The sequence below is a fragment of the Anopheles arabiensis genome, chromosome 3, assembly GCF_016920715.1.
Source record: "Anopheles arabiensis isolate DONGOLA chromosome 3, AaraD3, whole genome shotgun sequence".
Taxonomy (NCBI): domain Eukaryota; kingdom Metazoa; phylum Arthropoda; class Insecta; order Diptera; family Culicidae; genus Anopheles; species Anopheles arabiensis.
In genome coordinates, this window is record NC_053518.1 from 70,409,202 (window position 1) to 70,427,552 (window position 18,351).

The 18,351-nt window shown below is 46.6% G+C and overlaps 2 protein-coding genes across 3 annotated transcripts; both read right to left on the bottom strand.

The window, feature by feature from the left end:
• Window positions 1-670: 670 nt before the first annotated feature.
• Window positions 671-15,692, bottom strand: LOC120900068. 2 transcript variants are annotated; one of them, XM_040306588.1, is made up of 6 exons: window positions 15,565-15,692; window positions 7,128-9,602; window positions 5,126-5,743; window positions 3,873-4,852; window positions 3,642-3,799; window positions 671-3,544 (listed from the first exon to the last, which is right to left on the bottom strand). In XM_040306588.1, exons 2-6 carry the CDS (start codon window positions 9,438-9,440, stop codon window positions 3,306-3,308), a joined length of 4,308 nt encoding a protein of 1,435 aa, XP_040162522.1. In that variant the 5' UTR covers window positions 9,441-9,602; window positions 15,565-15,692; the 3' UTR covers window positions 671-3,305. The 2 variants fall into 2 exon arrangements, with proteins under 2 accessions (XP_040162522.1, XP_040162523.1); XM_040306589.1 differs by lacking the exon at window positions 15,565-15,692 and adding an exon at window positions 14,928-15,018.
• A 419-nt stretch (window positions 15,693-16,111) lies between these two features.
• On the bottom strand, window positions 16,112-18,067 carry LOC120900069 (polyadenylate-binding protein 1-like). Its single transcript, XM_040306590.1, has 4 exons — window positions 17,614-18,067; window positions 17,378-17,531; window positions 16,698-17,303; window positions 16,112-16,614 (listed from the first exon to the last, which is right to left on the bottom strand). The coding sequence occupies exons 2-4, from the start codon at window positions 17,490-17,492 to the stop codon at window positions 16,373-16,375; spliced, it is 963 nt and encodes a 320-aa protein (XP_040162524.1). The 5' UTR covers window positions 17,493-17,531; window positions 17,614-18,067; the 3' UTR covers window positions 16,112-16,372.
• Between the last annotated feature and the right edge of the window lie 284 nt (window positions 18,068-18,351).

Below are 18,351 nucleotides of genomic sequence, written 5' to 3' on the forward strand. Positions count from 1 at the left end.
CATATGAAATCGCACGACGGCTTTGTTCACCGCTCAGCTCTGTATCTGACGCTCACCAATTCTCTTGATAACGAATGAGGTAGGAAAGAGAGAACGATAACGACATGTGCTACGCCGCTTATCGAAATGAAACAAAAGAGTGATAATAGTCGCACGAACTATTGTCGCTCTCATCGCTCTCTTGTCTTGCGCTACGTGCTCACTCGCAAACTGTGACGTCAGGCCGGCGGTCAAAGTGTTAATTCTTACAACAAAAAATCTCGCTAAAGAAACCTTAGGGGCATTCAAACATACAAACACATACACACTTGATAATCCTAATAATCATATCAAAACAACACACCAAGACGCTTTTAGTGAAAATGTAGTTAAAGTAGTGCTAGTGGTAGTAGTAGTAGTAGTACCCAGTGGTTTTTATTGTATATTTATTATTGCGCACGTATGTAAAAATGTACACGATTCATGCAAATCAATAAAGAAAAGTAGTATAAAATATTATTAAACAGGTAAATTAATCTTATTTTTTTGTGTTAATGGGTTAAGTAAGATATTAAAGCACTTACCGAAGTAGTTGGAAGAGCGACGCGTCATCTCATTCGCTGTCCCGTCATCAATATCAACGCCGTGTGATATTTTATCATAAATGTAAATAATTTAAAATGAAAAAAAGTCATATTTTGTTTTTTTTTTACTCTTTTTTTGTAAAGTTCGTTCTCGTGTGTATATTGGGATTCGTTCGATTGATAGGTTTCGCATGCTGCTGCTGCTAGATTAAGGCACATAATATATGCGGGCATTTCCGTCTAGAAAGGGTAAATAATATAAATGGTTCTCCCATCCGTTATTGTTTCTCGTTGCTCTTTTTTGCTTTTGCTGTTGATTGATTTTCAGAGTTGCATAATATTTGCGCACTATATAACTGTGAGATACCTGTATGTAAAACATGAAATCTATATCGTTTTTAGTGTCTGCGATACTGATGTTGGAGGTTCTTTTTCTCTCTCTCTCCCTCTCGCTCTCGGTTTAATGTGTATAAGAAAGCACGAATAATAAGTTTTGTGTTTTGTTTTAAAACTATTAAAATATAGTGTAACTACTCCGTTTAGTTTGTTAGAGAGTATATATGTATACCGTGCAATATAAAAGCATAAAGCAGATATATGAAAACCTCCTCAAAACCAGAACAAAAAAGATAATTACACTAACATTTGCCGATTTATGCCTCTATTGTGGTATTGACGTTTACTTTCGAGTTTACTAAACAAGTAAAAATATAAAAAAGTTACTATAAAAACGGAAGATTCAACCGACAAAAGCGTGCAATGGTTCATCACTCATGCGACTCATTCATATAAAAAAGAGGCAACGAAAAAGCAACAATCAAATCGCAACCTTTTATAAAAACGCCCTCTCTCTCTATCTCTCTCTCCCTCTCTCTTATAAAACTGGAAGGCACAACGCCAAAAAGAAAAACAAGCATTTTTAGCTTCCTATTTACCCTTTTCCCGCTTGGAGGAGATGGAAGCGCGCACAAACAAAGGCAGGCTCGTTTGTATTTAAAAAACACATATTTTCCTCCTTATCACAATTCAACACACTGCTAATACACATAAATAAGTGTTCTTCCTTTTCTATATATATATAAATCATATATATGTAAAAAATGAACATAAATTGGCAAACAGTTTTCCGTAGGTTAGCTTCTCTGTTGTGTTTGTATATAAATTGTATATGTATCTATATGTATATATATATATATAGCTCGAGCTGCACATTTCAAGGCATATATCATAAGGTTTCAGCGGTTTCGTTTATCACAATCACAAGTCAACAACAAGTCTATGACTTGTTTAATGTTCCCTTCTCTTTCTCTCCCTCTCTCTCTCTCTCTCTTTCTTTAGTAGCTCCTGGCATTAGCCCAATCCATTCAAAATTTGGACCCTTTTTCTACTCATCGTCCATTATTGCCAACCGGCAGAGGAAGCACTGCAGTGTTTGTGAACTCCTTTTATTATCTCAACAAACTTTTCTTATCATCGTTTTTATGTTTTCATTTCCGCAATAGCTAAAAAACCGGCGCGAGCAAGTTATTGCCACCTATCTACTTAATATTCAATGCTTTCCAACGCGTTTTTCCCACGTTTCATAATTCCACAATTGGCAAAATACGTTAAAATATAATCCTTCTCTTTAATTGCTAAATGAAAAGGTGTTTATCGTTTTGTGTATCATATAAGGTTATTGGTGTATAACAAAAAAAAAGAAGTATATGGAAAGCGCAAGATTTAGGAGACAAAATTTTGGCAATTTTCGTTTCAAATTCTTAGTAGTAAATAGATCGCGCTCACTCACTCCCTTCTCCTCCTCATCCTCCTCCTTCACCGACATTATATAGCTGGCCAAACGCCAAACTCTGCAGGCGTTTTGATTGTTTGTTTCTTTAATTCAAGTAAAAATCGAGTACATTCGTTACGATCAAATACGTAAATTCAGCGTAAATTACACGTGCGTTCTCCATCCACTTCTCGCACTACCTTTCGATTGAGTGTAGTTCTAGCTAATAAAAATGAGGGGGGAAAAGGAGAGAACAAAACGGTTCATAACCATTGGAAAGAGATGTAAATAAATATGAGAAAACAGACAGCGTTTCAATACCAAAAGCAAACGACCGTTTCCCGTTAGCATCATTTCTAGCTTGTATTGTTATTGTCCGTTCCATACAATCATCTGGGAAAAGGGTCTCTTGCTACGCCAAGAGATGTTAGTTGGAAGTTCCATTTATAAAACCATAATTGTATCTGACGTGCAATTCTGTCTGCACAATTCGGCTGCTGCGCATCTTCGTACGCAAAATGCAGCGACATTTTCCGTTTCTGTAGTCTGCTGCGGTTTTCGCTAATAAATCTCTTCCAGTTCCTTTTGAATCAATCAAGGATAATAATAATTCATTACAATGGAATGCTACTTATCAATACGATCAAAAACAACATCCTGCAACTGTTCTCGTTGCTTCATGCCAAGCATATTTCATGCTTGCCGGTGCTTCCCTCCTATGCGCGAAAGCCTTTTTCCATCATGCGTTAAGTATTTTTAAATCTCGGTGCGAATTAAATATGTGTTCCCATAGTGTGTGAGTGAGTGTGTGTTCGAAGGCGTTGGCATAGCAACGCTCACGCACGCACACACACACGCAATAAATATTCTCGTTCGTTTAACATCTAAAAAAGGGAAAATGGGGAAGGATAAACAACTTCAACAACAAACGACCCCTGCTTGGGGGGGTGGGAGTCGAGATTTTCCCGTCTCTAGACGGTGTGCGCTTCGGCCGCATAAACGGCCCTGCCCTCGTCCACGAGTATTTTATGCAGCACTATATCGTCCTCCCCGGACACGTCGATCAGCTCGAGCTCGATCAGTTGCTCCTGCGGATTGAGCTCGTCCGGCTGGATGCTGCGCACGATGCTGGCAAAGTTGCTGTCAGCGGTCAGCTCCTTGAACCGCATCGCGTCCGATATGGTCCAATCGTGGTGCAGCGGTTTTACACCTACAAAGGAGAGAAAGAGAGAGAGAGAGATTGGCATTAATAATTGATGTGTTACTTTGGTTCACAATCAAAGCCTACTAAGGGGCCCTTCCCTTACCGTAAAGCTTGGCTTTAATGGCCTGCTGTGGCAGTACGCGAAACTCGGGCGGCAGTACACGCAGTGCACCGGCATCGAGCTGCTGCACCTGTCCGAAATCACAAAAGTAGGCGTGGATCGGCGTCGGTCCAAACGGGTTAATGTTCACCACCAGGGCACTGTGGAACCGGAAATTAAACACATTCAAAGGATGATCGAAATCGGCCCCAATTCTCCATCCCCCGCACTTACCGGTACCAGTGGCCGAGATTGTTGACGGCCGCGTACGCTTCGCCCGGCCGGACCTGATCCTTCCGAACCGGTTGGGCTTTCGTCATGCAAAAGTCCTGCAGTTCGCGCATCAGCGTGTCCAGCTGCTCCAGGTAAGCGTACGGCTGGACGAAGAAAAACTTCGGATTGTTGGCGATCGTCACCTTCACGTTAAACACCTGCCCGACGGCGGGGAGCGTTATTTTCGCCAGCTTTGCGATTGCTTTCGAACCGGCGGTGGTTGTCGTTGGCGTGGTGTTCTTTTTCGCATCCGCCGCACCCTTGCTGAGGTGCAACGCATCAAACCGGCTCGCCAGCTCTTTGCCATCCGAGCTGCTCATCGAGTAGCTGGTCCCCGTCGACTGCGAAACGGTGGTCGTGTCCGAGCCCGAATTGTTCACCGAACCGGGCCCCCCATCCTCGCCGAAACCGACGCGCGGCGAAAGGCTGATGCGTTCCGAGCCCATCTCGAGCTCCTTCTCGATCTTGATCGCTTCGTTCACGCACACCAGTATGTTGTTGCCGGCTTCGCGGTCCGACACGTGCACGTACAGCTTCACCAGCGGCAGGATGGCGGACGCCATCGAGAACACCTTCGCCATCGCCGGGACGGCCGGCTTCAGGAAGGCGCGCAGGCGGGACAGCACCTGCGGATCGGCACAGCCCGGCAGCTCGTACATGCGCATCCGGATGGCTTGCGGCGGGTAGCTGCGCAGCCCGAGGCTGAGCGAATCGAGCCGATAGATGTTTTGCACGTTCGCTCGCCGCCGGCACCCGATGTCGACATAGTGCATGCGGCAGTACGGGCCGGACTCTTCCGCCTCCCGCACCGCACGGTACCATTTGCCGTCGGTTTCGTCCTGCACCAGGTAGAGCTGCTGCTGGTCGGACGCTTTGGTGTTGTACAGGCCACGGTGCTGGTCCTCCAGTGCGTCCGATTGTGTCAGATTGGTGATCAGTTTCTGGAGTGGGAAATGAAGTCAATTAAAAAGCATTGTAACGAAGATGCACTGCCCAAAAACAGTCAAGGCGCACGCTACGTAACACACCAAATCGAGCGATTGCCCAATCCACTAACGGTGCAATCAAACAGTAAATAAAAAGCAAAAACTGCACGACTGCACACAGCCTACTGACAAAAGTTCAACCCCTTTCACTGATCCTCGATCAAGCGTAACCACTAGGTGACTGACCCCCAAAACCACCCAACGAACTCTCAACGCCACAACACCTACCTGTATGTAGTTCATCGCACCGTCCTTCTGACAGTACACGTCACCCTGGTCGTCCACGTACGTAATGCTTACGTAGTTGACCGACTTCCGGTTCAGCTCCGGCACCGGCATGCTCTTGCAGATCTGCTGCAGCAGTATCGGATTCACCACCTCATCCTCCGCCGACGACGTATCGTACAGCACGACCTTCAGCGAGCTCGACCCAATGCCGTCCCGCTGCTCGGCCTGCTCGTATTCCTCCCGCTTCGACAGTATCATCCCGATCAGCACGCGATGGTTGATGCGCTGGCCGAGGATGTGTTTGGCGGTCGGGTTTTCGCTAAAGTCTTCCAGCCCCTCGAGCGTGAAGCAGATGGCCTGGGCGGGCAGGTCCAGGTACTGCGGCTCGCAGCGGTACAGCTGATCCAGGGCCAGCTGCTCGCTGTCGCCGATGTCGATGAAGAAGCACTGGCACTGGTTCGTCTCGTAGTTGATCTCGACCACGCGCACCCGGAACCAGCAGTCGCTGATCGAGACGAGATAGTACTCGCCGACCGCGGCTGCCACGTCCTTTTTCGCGCTCGCCTGGTTCGTCATCATCGACATTTCGATGTCGGTAATGAGCGAGTCCATCTTGTCCTGTAGAAAGAAAGGCAAAATGGATAGTATAAACATCAAATATATGGTTTAATCAACGAAAAGGGGAAATAATGTGCTCAGTTACTAGTTTTTCTGTACTAAATGTTCTAATAAATAATAGATTATTGTATTCTCTATGCCAAAAGAGACAGCATATGCTTTTTAACGCTTTTTAATTGATCTTTTCCATACAGGGCATTTCTAGTCACTTACAAATATAAACGTTGTTGTTCACCGCGTGCAAGATGTCAATTCACATCAATCTGATATTTCATTTTCATCCTCATATTTTTTTACAGGGTTTTCTAAATCATATTCGAATGTGCACACCATTATTCAACGCCTATCCGATGATTTTCAACAGCTGTCATGCATTGTATTCGCATCACAATAAAGTTTCAGCTCGCCGCACATGATTTTCAACACATCATAAAGAACTGTCAAATTCAATTCAGCTTGAAGCGTGTTGAAAATCATAAAGAAGAAACTGAACAATTATTGTGATGTAAATACAACATTTGATAGCTGTTGAAAAACATATTACAAGCGATGAAAACCGTTGTTGACATTCTAAATTGACTCGCGAAACCCTGTAATTTCTTCAACATGATTCTCAACACGTCTCAAGCTGGATTGAGTTTGACAGTTCTTTGTGGTATGTTGAAAATCACATTTGAAAATCTGAAATTTCATTATGAAACAAATGCACCGTTTGACAGCTGTTGAAAAACATCTTGAAGACGGTGAATAAATAATGTGCACATCCGAAATTAATTTGGAAAACCCTACATTAACCACCTTGTTGGATTTTTAACAGCTGTCAAATGGTGTATTTGCATCAAAATTAAATTCAAATTCTTACATATGATTTTCAACACATCACAAAGAACTGTAAAATTTAATCCAGCTTGAAACGTGTTAAAAATTATGTGGAAAAACTGAAAAATAATTGTGATGCAATTAAAACATTTGACAGCTGTTTAAAAACATCCTGCAAGCAATGAAAAATGTTGTAGATATTGGAAATTAAATTGGAAAACCCTGTATTCACTGCTTCCAAGCTGTGTTCCAACAGTTGCCAAATGGTGTATTTGCTTCATTTCATTTCATTCAATATAATTAATTCTTACACATGATTTTCAACACGTTACATAGGACTGTCAAACTCAATCCAGCTTGAAACGTGTTGAAAATCATGTGGAAGAATTGAACCATTATTGTGATGAAAATACAACATTTGACAGATGTTGAAAAACATCTCGAAAACAATGAAAAATGGCGTAGGCGATGGTACGAACATTACATTTTTATAGCCAAAAGTAAGAGACATCAAACAACGTGTAATAATAATAAAGCCCCCCTCCCCTCCAAAACCACTACTCACGCTATACTCCTTGCCGACGAGCCGCGCCCAAACCTCCACCGTCGAGACCGGATTCGTGACGTACAGATTCCAGTACTGGTCGTCCCACGGCAGCGTCAGCTGATTTACCGCCATCTGGCACGCCTCGGACGTGTTCGACTCCACGTCCGACCCGGACGGTTGCTCCCGCGCGTACACAATCCAGTCCCCGTTCGGGCCGTCCTCCAGCACGAACAGCTGGTTCGCGTACTGGTCGATGATCGCGAACCAGTGGTCCGGCAGCAGCGCCCGGTGCGTCTCCTGGAATGCGTTCGGGATGTTCTTGCTGAACATGCCGTGCGGGCAGCTCGCCAGCAGCCCATGGATGTGGTGCGCAATGTCGCGGTCCGAGTCCAAACACTTGCTGTACAGCTGGCGCGATTCGTCGCGCCGGATCGCCTCGATCGCGTTCATCGCCGCCGCAAACTGGCCCTCGAACTGGCTGACAAAGTCTTCCGGGTAGGTCGAGTAGGAGGAACCGTTCACCGTCACCAGGCACTGGTAGCGGCCGCTCTTCAGCTTGTAGTAACCGTACTCCGGCCTTGCAAAGCCTTTGTGCTGGCTATACCGCATCAGTATCTCGACCGGCGTAGCGTTCGGGTCGTCCCAGGTGAACACGCCACCCGTTGCGGCTCCATTCACCATGCCCGATGCGGTGTAGGATGAGCCGTTAGTGGGGTAGAAGCTGGTACCGCTTGGAAGGGTTGTTGTTTTGGACGGTAGTTTCGATTCCATTGGCGGTGTCGATTCGGTGACGATTGGAGGAGAGGTCTGCAGTTTGGCCACCTTCTCCAGATCCTCGTCCGCCACCTCCTGGTTGATCTTTAGCCGATCCTGGAGCGACTTCTTGCCCGGCAGGGTGGGCAGTTTGGGCGGCTCGATGTAAGGCATCGCATTGGGCGGTACACGAGCGCCCTGGTAGGGATAGGCGGCGGTGACGGCAGTGGACGTCCGTTCATCCAGTGATTTCGCCCGCTGGTAGGCCGGAGCAGCAGCAGCAGGTGCTCGTGCGGGTGCTGGTGCGAACGCAGGAGTGGTGGGTGCACTGCTGCCCTCTCCCGGCACTGCTGCCTTCGCCACGTTCAGTCTTGAGTTTACACTTTTCGCTGGAGCGGTGGTGATCGGTGGCGGGACCGCGATCGACATCAGCGGCAGCGGGGCGGGCGGCATTGGCAACGAAACCACCCGACCGGATCCGGACAACACGACGTTCAGCCTGTTACTACCACCGTTGCGAGCGGCAGCTTCCTTCGCTTGCGATGCATTTCGTGCATTCGATCCCAGTTGCTGTTGTTGCTGCTGCTGCTGTGGCTTTTTAGCGCTTTTGTCTTCGACGCTAAACGGTAGCTGCTTTCGTGCAGTAGTACCACCACTCTGCCGGACGGCATTACCCACCCCGACCACGTTGGAGGAAACGGTTGCGAGCGCTTTGGCCGCCTGGCGCATCTCGACCGACGAGCGGCTGAGCGTGCTGTTCCGCTCGTTCAGCCTGTGTCGTAAATCGTTGGAAGAAAGCTGCTGCTGTCCGCCTCCATTGAGATTGTAATTCTTCGTCGAGCGGCTGTTATTGTTCGCCTCGGGCGAGGCTGAGTTTCCATTGCGCTGCGCGTTCTGCTGGGTCGAAGCAGTCGCTTTGCTCTTGGTAATTGCCCGCAACTGCTGTCCCTGTGCTTGCTGCTGACCACCTCCACCACTGTTCGTCGTCCAAAAACCCTGGGACCGGAACCCTTTCGGCGATTGCTGCTGCTGCTGCTGGGGCACCGCCCCGAACGTGACCGACTTCTTGGGCGAGTAGCCGCTGCCACTGTTTGTCGTGCGCCCCCCGCCCGACATCTGCTGGTAGATGCGGCTGTACGCGGTCGTCGGACTGGCGAAACCCTTCGCACTCCACGGTCCGGTCGGTTGGCGCAGCGCGACAAAGCTCGACTTCTTGCCCGAGCCGCCGCTCTTGGTCGTTTTCTGGGCCGCCACCATGTTCTGGATGTGGGCCGAGTCGCGGTTCGGCTTGATGTAGATGCGCGTCGATTCGCCCGCGCTCGCCTTGATCAGAAACTCGCCGCTCGCGAGCAGAAACTCCTCAACGGTGGAGAAACCAAACTTTCGGTAGGGCAGCGGATCGCCCTCGAGCTGTCGGTAGTCGCGCAGCACGCTCAGCACGTTGGACGTTTCTTTGCGCGAGGCCACAAGGGCCCGCACGACCGAGATGGCTGCCAGGGCTTCCTCCGATAGGGCACCACCACCACCGTTTGTTGGGGTGGCGGTGGCCGTTTTGGTGTTCCCACTGGGTGAAGGCATTTTGTGTGTGCGTGTCGTTCTGGGTTGGGGGGTTTCTGGGTTTTCGCGATCCCACTGTGGAAGACGCGCTGGGGGAAAGCGTCCACCGCGCACCGTTTACCGGTCGAATCGGACGTCAATCGGATTGGTTTAGTATACTTTTCCACGCACAATTAGCTACTTCTGTGAAAAGGAAAAGAATAAGAGAAAAGGGAAATTAAAACAAGAGTGCAGAAAAAACAATCAAATCGATTTGTGGGCGATTGGTGCAAAGTGCAATAGAAATGTTTCACCGCTCAAAGTACCACCCAAAAAAAGGCAACTGCAACTGGCAATTGGGAAAACATTTATCCGTAACACACAGCAGAAGAAAAAACCGTCACTGCGTAACAGCAACAGCAGACAGGAAAGCTTCCTCGCAAATACACACGCATTTATTGGACCATTTTCTATTACGTTGCCTTGCCCCGTTCCGTTTCGATGATTACTTTTCTTGCACTGCCGCCTCCCCTTTGGTGCACCACTTCTTCGCCTGATATCTCGGTGGCACACCCTGATGATGATGGCCAAAAACGTTTGCCAGCGAGAAGCACACGGAGAGAACCACTGGAAGCAGAGGAAGGGGAGAGAGGCAAGCGCAATTAACTTCACTTTTTCCAACGGTACAACAACCCGTACAGGCCCGCTAACGCTAATGGAAACAAACAACTCTCGCCCCAAAAAGACGTTTTAGTCGATGCTGTTGGCGGGTGGTGGTTGCCGCCGAGAAGGGGAAGGTGGCAGCAAAAGAAACATAACACAGCAGTGCCAACACAACAGATGCTAGGGAGAGAGAGCGTGTGTGTGTGTGTGTTGTGGCTGCAGCAGCACAAATTTTCTGTGTTTTCGTGCAACTTTTCCTGCGGAGAGTTGCGTTTGAGAGTTGAATTTCATAATTTCTCGACCGTATCAGTTCGGAGCACAGTATTCTATCATTATAGGGTTTTCCAGGGGTTCTCATAGCTGTGGGATACTTCATTGACTCTTTCTTGTGTGACATGAACTTAATGTAATGGGAATTGAACTCTATAGCACTCTTGTTGGACACCAATTCCTTGTTGTTGGACTTCACTTGTTGGAGTCCAATTCCTATTACATTAAGTTCACTTCCAATAAGAAAGAGTCAAGGAAGTGTCCCTCAACTATGATAACCCCTGAAAACCCCTGTATATCTTAATATTTATTCTTCCATATATTTTTTTACCACCAAGACACGTATTTTTGTTTCACTTCTAGCGATCGTAACGGAAACACAGTCGAGAAAGAATATTTGAAATTGCGATCACATGATTAGAAAGAGGCAAAAGACGGCTCTACCGTGGCGAAGAAGAGAAAATCAAGCAATATGCGTTTTCTCCTTGCGTGCCGGGAGAGAGAGAGAGAGAGAGAAGAAAGCACACTAAAAATATCGAAAAACAATACGCGATCGATTATGGCGATCGATGGTACAGTTAGGAGAGCAGCAGCTCATCTTTATCTATGCATTTCGAGCTACTCTCGCTCCCGTTCGGTTGCTGTTAGCGGCTATTAACGTCGTGAAATAATAGAGAAAAGCAATATTTTAGCTAGCTTTTTAGTTTTCGCCACACCAAATTCGCGATTACGTTTTGTCGAAGATGAGCGCTTAAAGGAATGCACCAAAGGTCGGTTTTGTTAATTTGCTTTTCTTCCCATCTGATTTGGTATTGCGCCTTGTTTATTTCATCGCTTGAGTATTGATGAGCTAATCTCTTGCAAAGGATGGATGGCGTGTTGTAGCTAATTTATTGCGACACGTATCGACACTACTCGATACTCACTCGCTGACTGTTGGACGTGCGACGAAAATGGTTTTAAGCGATGAATTAATCATAAAACCTAAAAGTAGATAACATTGCAAAGGAGTTAATTTTTACCATAAAATTTTTAATAAAAGTACATCAAAATCAAACTCCGAATGGGATGTTTTCAACCCCATTGTACAGGTGTGTGTTGGTCGAGTAGAACCGCACAGGTGTGTAGATCCAATTATGGAAATGAGAACCAAACCAGTCCCAGGCTCGTTATTCGGTACGTCTTTTTGAAACCTGAACCTTTTTACATTTTCAATTTTTTTTCACTTTAAATCTCCGTTCCAGCCAGGAAGTAAAGTGGAACAACCGAAGCCACGGGGTCTAGAATGACAAAGCTTTCTACCTTTGCCTTAAATCCGATCATGTAAATTAACACTCAAAGGTGGGAGGGTGCCCGTTCTTTCAATGACCTTCGTATGATGCAGCCCACTGGCTGGCTGGCTGGCTGTCGGGCCAGTAAAGGCAACAAAAGGGTGCATCGTCCACCACTCCCCGGTAAAGCAGTTTGCAAATCGACCTCGGATTTCGTCGCCCCATCGTCATCGTCAACACAAACAATGATCGAATCGAATGCGCTTGCGCCAGCAGCCCCCAAAAACGGAGGGGGAAGTAGGTTGCTTTCTTTTGACACTGTTAGTCTCTATAGTGTTTGACGCATTCCGGTTGCTGCTCTAATGCTCCATATTTTTGTATTTATCGGTGCGTCCGTTCGTTTCGCCACTTTCCAAACTTTTACGCGGCGAAATGCAAATCGTCTGTGCGGGGATCAATTAATCCAGCCTTGGACGTGGACGTCGGACGGGTTGGACCGGACGTGAGGATTTTACGCTATTAGGCGGCGCAGAGGGATGGCGTCGTTTTGCAGTTGCAAGTTTGTAATTTTGTCAAACTATTCACGTTTAATAACATAAACAATGGACTGCAACCAACAACCCTCCCCTTACTCCCCCCAAAACTGGCACAGATTTTGAGGTGCATGGGGGCGGGCACTGCACACAGAGGACGTGACATTCATGCTTTATTCCTTCCTGGGTGGTTCGGCGCTTTCAGGGCAGGGCGAGCCAGTTTGATTTGAAGTTTTAAAAGTGAGGTAATTACAGCAATATTAGTTGCTTTCATCATGGGAAATTTTCAAACATTTTGCTGGCTCTAAAAATCATCTAAAATTATGTAAATATATCATATTAAATCACAGATGATTTTTAATCGTACGAATTACAAAGATATTGGTCGAATAATCATTCTGGAGAGGTTAAAAACGGTTATTAAAGGTTTTGAAGCGCAAAAAACATAATTTGCCTGGAACACGCCAAGCATAAAGCATTAAAACATATCAATTTAAGATTCTCCTGCAGCTATTTTCTTTTAAATTTGTTCCTTAATTTAATTTGGCTTTTCAATTGGCGTAAAATGCACAACTTTGTGACCAGTTTCGATGGCGCAATTGTGAAAATGTCTACTCAAACTTCATGAAACCCGTACAAGTATGTAAATTAACTAAATATCTTACAGCGAACACGAGGGGTGTGATTAAATTCCTTCACTTGCTGGTATGCGCTACTTTGGGTAAACAATTGTTATCACACGAAGCTCTCCCAAACAAACGGAATAAGAAAAAAGAAACCCCTGACACCAGTAACATTGTTTTTCAGTAATAAAAAAATCGAGTGTTTTATGTTGGGCTTAGCAAGTTTGTACAATAATTTCCATTCAACCACAACATTTTAACCCAATTATGAGCGAGCTATTCCTGTTTTCAACATCCAAACATGGTTGAACGAAGAACATGGGGGAGGAAGTTGGAAGAGAAGGGTCCAAAAGTAAATCACAACATTATCGAGAAATTGCGCCAATGTCCCACGGCCAAAAGGGAAGCGCATGTGTTTAGAGCGAGAAAGAGGGGCACAAAGAGGAAGGAAGCGAGAGGGTGTTCGTTGTATAAACAAACCCCCCCCCCTTTCCACCATCACCATCGCCCTCGCTGCGGTCTTCGAACCGTAGGTCGTACAACAGCATCGAAGCTGTTGGGTCCAACCCATTCGTAGTCATCATATTTTTACATTGTTTACAACACGCACACACACACGCCCTTCGTCTCTCTTGCGTGCGTTTTCGCGCGGTTACTACTACGGAGCAGGGTTTGCATTTTAAAATAGACGATGAAAATGTTATCGTCGACTAGCACACAGAGAGAGAAGAGGGGGGAGGAGAATGAGGGAAACTCAGTGATCCGCACACGTTGTTTCTGGTGTTGCGTTTCTTAGCCGAACGAAGCAGCGCCAAGCAAAAGCACCCCAATGCACCCGCCAACACGTGCGGCTCGCACCGGATGAAGAGATTGATCTCGAACTAAGCAGAAAGAGAGAGAGAGAGAGAGAGAGAGAGGGAGAGAACACGAGAGAGATCTCTCTTCTTTGTGATAAAATCGTGCATTCGTGCGTCTGTGCTCTTGACACGGAATAAAGCGCGTATCAATGCGCATTCTTAGTGTGCCGTTGACCGTAACCATTTTTAGTGCGTGTGACTAATAAGTACAATCAGTGAGAGGGCGAGAGAGAGAGAGAGAAAGATAGGGTCATAGACAAACGGAGGCTAGAAAATTCCATCACAGCAATCGAGGAGCAAATCACGCTTGTTGGGGAGGAATTCCATCACATCACAAAACAATTCTCTGTCTTCCTCTTTCTCTCGTGACTTCGTTCTCTTTCCCTGCTTCTCCTACAATCTCACTGCCCTTTGGTGATACTTTTCATTGCGACAATTGTCCATTTTTGCCTTCCCTTGCTTGATATTATTCAACTCCCTTCCTTTTCTGTGTTTTTCAGTGTCCACTTCATCTCTCTCTCTTTCCTCCCGTGTGTCTGCGTTATCTTGTAATCATCTTTCCCTTCGCAAAACGTTCCTCCAAAGCTTCCCTTTACCATCTCTCCCTCTTATCAGTTTGTTTGCTTTCCATTCTGCACGAAACGCGAAAGTGAGGATGTATGTTACACGTCACTGCGTCACACACAACCAAACTGCATTGCGTACCCATACACACACGTGACAGAGAGAGACAGAGTGGGAATAGCTGGGCCAACTCGTCGTGAATTGGTGATGCCCACACACTGTCACGGGATGTTGTGGAATGCAGCGACATCGCCCCGAACACACACACGCATTTGGTGGTGCTCTTGTGGGTTATCTAAGCGGCGCGCGCACAACCGGTCAGCCACGTATGCAGCAGCAGTAGGCACAGCACACAATGAGAAAATCATCACCCAAAAAACACACACACATCTCCCTATGCACCGTGGTTCGATCTCGGCGTGCAAACCCCCCCCCCGCATCAGACTGTAATAAAACAATGTTCAAGATCCTTTTACGGGGAAATGCAGTACGCTGCACATTAAACGATTTGTATGCTCCATTTTCACTCTTCACTCTGCACTCCATTTGTCCCTCAGTGAACCTGTTTTTAACTGTCCCCTCTCTCTCTTTCCAGCCAATACTTAGCAACTGGCCATCTTCCACGACAGTTCCCCAACGCGACCTGCTGCTGCGCGGTGGCCCAGTTTGCAGCAACCGATCTGGTTCGATCTCGCTCTCTTCCTTTCTCTTTCTTCCTCTAGCCTTCTTCACTGGTTGGCATACGAACGTGGGCCAACAATGCGATGATAGTAGCAGCAGCAACACAGCAAACACGGACACAGGTCCGCGAAAAGGGCAAGAATCCCTTACTCAGCACACACGCGCGCCACACTGCTGGACATACGGGGCATTGAATTACTTTTTAGCAGCACACATACACACACACTGGCACCTAGCACCGTTCCATTTTGGCACGACCGAACAGAAGAAGAGCACTTCCACTTTCTACCACCGATCTACTCCAGCAGCAGTAGGCGAGACCACAGCACTTTTCGAGCACGTTCCTGCGCCATTTTCCGATTAATTCTCCAGCCGCGCACACATACACAGCACAGCAACGGCGTTCTCGCATGGGACTCCACCTGTGCGGGGGCACACACAATCGTTAGGCACGCACACCCACTCTGTCGCCCTCCTACTTGCACGGGGATTGCACTTTTTCTTTTCCCTTGTTGTCTCCTCACGAAAATTGTGATCGTTCCGGCATAAAAAAAATTGAACTACACTCGACACAAACCATTGATCGATCTCGCGCGAGTTTTGATTCTAATTAATCCCCCCCTTCTCGTCCTCCGCACACACACACACATACAAACGTACGAAAAACTCTGGAAAGTCGTCCGCCCGTTGCCCGTTTTGCTTACCTCTGCCGTACGAGACGGGGCGAAATTGTAGTGCGCTTTTTCACCAGCACGACCAGCATCGACGGAGCGGAGAGAAACGATTGATCGCGACCTGCCAGCGAGAGCGCTGATTAAGCAGAAAATCTGACAAAAACGGCCACATACACACACACACTACTGCAATGGGGAGGCCGTGTGTGGGTTTTTGGCGAAACGTCACATGGTGGGCGAATGTTTCATCTTACAGTGGACAAAATTACAAATCGGTCGCGTATTGTTTTGTGTGATTTCAGTTTATTTTCGATGCTTTTGAGGAGCTGTACTTCACAAAAAGAACAGGAAAATATTGTGCAAATTATAATACATGCAAAATGAAGTTAAATCGCATTCTTATTGGAATATTCTAATGTACAAGTTTAAGCTCTCTAAAAAGGGACAAAGCTTCCAGTGTGCGGTGAGCTTGTTTACGCTGCAGAGGTGAAGAGTTGCGGCAGGATCGAACGAGCCGCGGTTTTTCTCGCTCGAAGTGTTTCAAGCTGGTTTTAAAAATTAAATTCAAAATGTTGACTAAATAAAAGCCAAACATTTGCTATTTCACATGGTAAAGCAAAGAATGTACAACTAAAGCTAAATAAGATAGGCCTGCAGCAAGTTATTGGATTTTGTGAAATATGTTATCTGTTAAATGATTAAATACAATGAACTAGAAGTGTGAACAGGCAGAATGGGCTTGGTCCATGCTTGCGAGAAAGCATTCTAGAGCCACATTGGATAACGAATGATAAACTAATTCTACCCCTCATATACGTCCCCATTAGAACCCAAACTCTTACAGAAGCCGTAGTCGCGCAATTGACGCTGACTCTACCTTTGCAATAAGGCGTTCGGCGGCCTCTACCTTCTGCTTAAGCAAATTCGGCTGGTCCAGCATCAAGGACAGCTGCGCATTATCAAACTCGAGCAGTAGTTGTACGATCTGTTCACGTTTCTCTGGAAAAACGCCTCGCACAGCCGTACTCAACCGGATGGCAAACGATTGTTTCTCGCGTGCGGCATCGTCCGACGTCGGAACTGAAAACAGACCCCCCCCAAAGAGGTTCGATTATTTACAGGAACATCTTGCAGCACCGTTAATCAAAGTCTGCGCTACCCACCGAGAGGAAGGGGAGACACATCGTTCAGTGTGGTTGCACTGGTGGACGAATCATCTGATTTAAAGTAGATGTCAAACTTTTCCTTCCGCAGTTCGCTCTTCGTTTTCACGTATTCCACCGTTAGACGATTCCCTAGCACGCGGGCACCATTTAGGTTCGCGATCGCAAGAGCGGCATGTTCGGACTTGTGGAAGCAGACGGTGGCCATGCCCGACGGGTAGCCCCGGTCGATGCCGCGCTCGTCCATTACCAAGTTCGCGTACTTGACGCTGCCCTGCGTCGCGAACAGCTGGAGCAGCTGCTTCCATGTTACATCTTCCGGAAGATGCTTAACGTACAGCACATTTTTCTGCACCACCGTCGCGTGAAGACGTTTCCCGTTCGGAAACTGGTGCTTGCCGTGCAGATCCGCCACCGCTTTCACCGCATCTTCTTCGAGCTTGAAGTTGACAAAGCCAAAGCCGCGACTCTTGCCATCCCGCATGATGATGCGATGGCTGGTGATGCAGCCAAACCTCATGAACAGGTTACGCAGCTCCGAGGCTGTAAACTTTTCTGGGAAATCCTTCACATACACCTGCGTATCACTATCAGTAGGGGGATTTTCTGTAGGGATTCATGAACCATTTACCCTAATTAGATAGCTCACTCGAGATGGCAATCTTATGAGTGTTTAGTACCTTTCAAAGTTCCGCTACTTTTGGGGCCGGTTTGGGAGGACAAAGTGTAGGATGGCCTGAGATAAATCCGCCTTCCATCGGAACGGTCGACACGGTGGAAACGATGCATAAACATTTTATCAAAATTCGATAGATTTTTGGAATGCTGGTAATACTGAAACACAAAGAATGATTCATAAGATGTTCATATCTCAACACATATATAAACAACATTCGCGCATTCAAACCTTACTTACATTGTTTCCGCTAGCACTGTGTGTTCAAACTGCTCAACTAAGCACTGTCGGTGCAGATTGAAGTTCAGATAAGAGCCAACTTGCTCAGAGACCACTCGAGCGCACGCTGCTTTTCTTTATCAACGCAAGTGAGTTAGTTTCGGAGAGCTCCAACAATGCGCGACAACTTGTAGGCACGGCTACACTTTTACAAGTGCCACAAGTTACAGGTCTCACTAGCGCCCCCTAGCGGAGGTCTTCCGAGCACAAGATCTGTCAAAACGTTTTGGAATTATTGGAGATTGGAATTTGGAGCCGTTATAGAATTGTCTCCTTGCACTACAGTGGAGTTGTTAGCTTCAATTCCTGATAGATGTCTTGTTGCCTTCAATTCCTGATTAGAAATTGGGATCTTGGAAAATGTGTCAACTCGGCTCTACCTCACGTACGTGCTTAATCTTGATACGAGAACAAATCCATAATCTGGCCATCGTTCAGTTTTGTGCCGACCATCTTCTACTCTTCTCAGACCCTACAAAGTCTGCTCTTGTCATCCGTAGTCATGACAACGATGTTCTTGTACGTCTGGAGTCAGTGCTTCCTTAGGTAGATATACTCACCTCAGATCTGTAGGAACATTATTGTAATCCGAAATACACTAATTCTTTAATTAAACTCATCTAAGGACCTTAAAAGGACGAAAGGATTTCCCCTTTCGGACAATTTATCCTATTAAAGTATGCATTTTTCTTTCGTATC

Bases quoted from the DNA above. Each gene is read 5' to 3' on its own strand.
- LOC120900068 (XM_040306588.1), bottom strand. From the start codon at position 9,440: ATGCCTTCACCCAGTGGGAACACCAAAACGGCCACCGCCACCCCAACA. The intron at 4,853-5,125 runs GTAGGTGTTGTG...TTCCCACTCCAG, and splicing joins GTGCGATGAACTACATACAG to AAACTGATCACCAATCTGAC. The intron at 3,545-3,641 runs GTAAGGGAAGGG...TCTCCTTTGTAG, and splicing joins CATTAAAGCCAAGCTTTACG to GTGTAAAACCGCTGCACCAC.
- LOC120900069 (XM_040306590.1), bottom strand. From the start codon at position 17,492: ATGTTTATGCATCGTTTCCACCGTGTCGACCGTTCCGATGGAAGGCGG. The intron at 17,304-17,377 runs GTACTAAACACT...GAATCCCTACAG, and splicing joins AAGTAGCGGAACTTTGAAAG to AAAATCCCCCTACTGATAGT. The intron at 16,615-16,697 runs GTGGGTAGCGCA...GTCTGTTTTCAG, and splicing joins TGTGTCTCCCCTTCCTCTCG to TTCCGACGTCGGACGATGCC.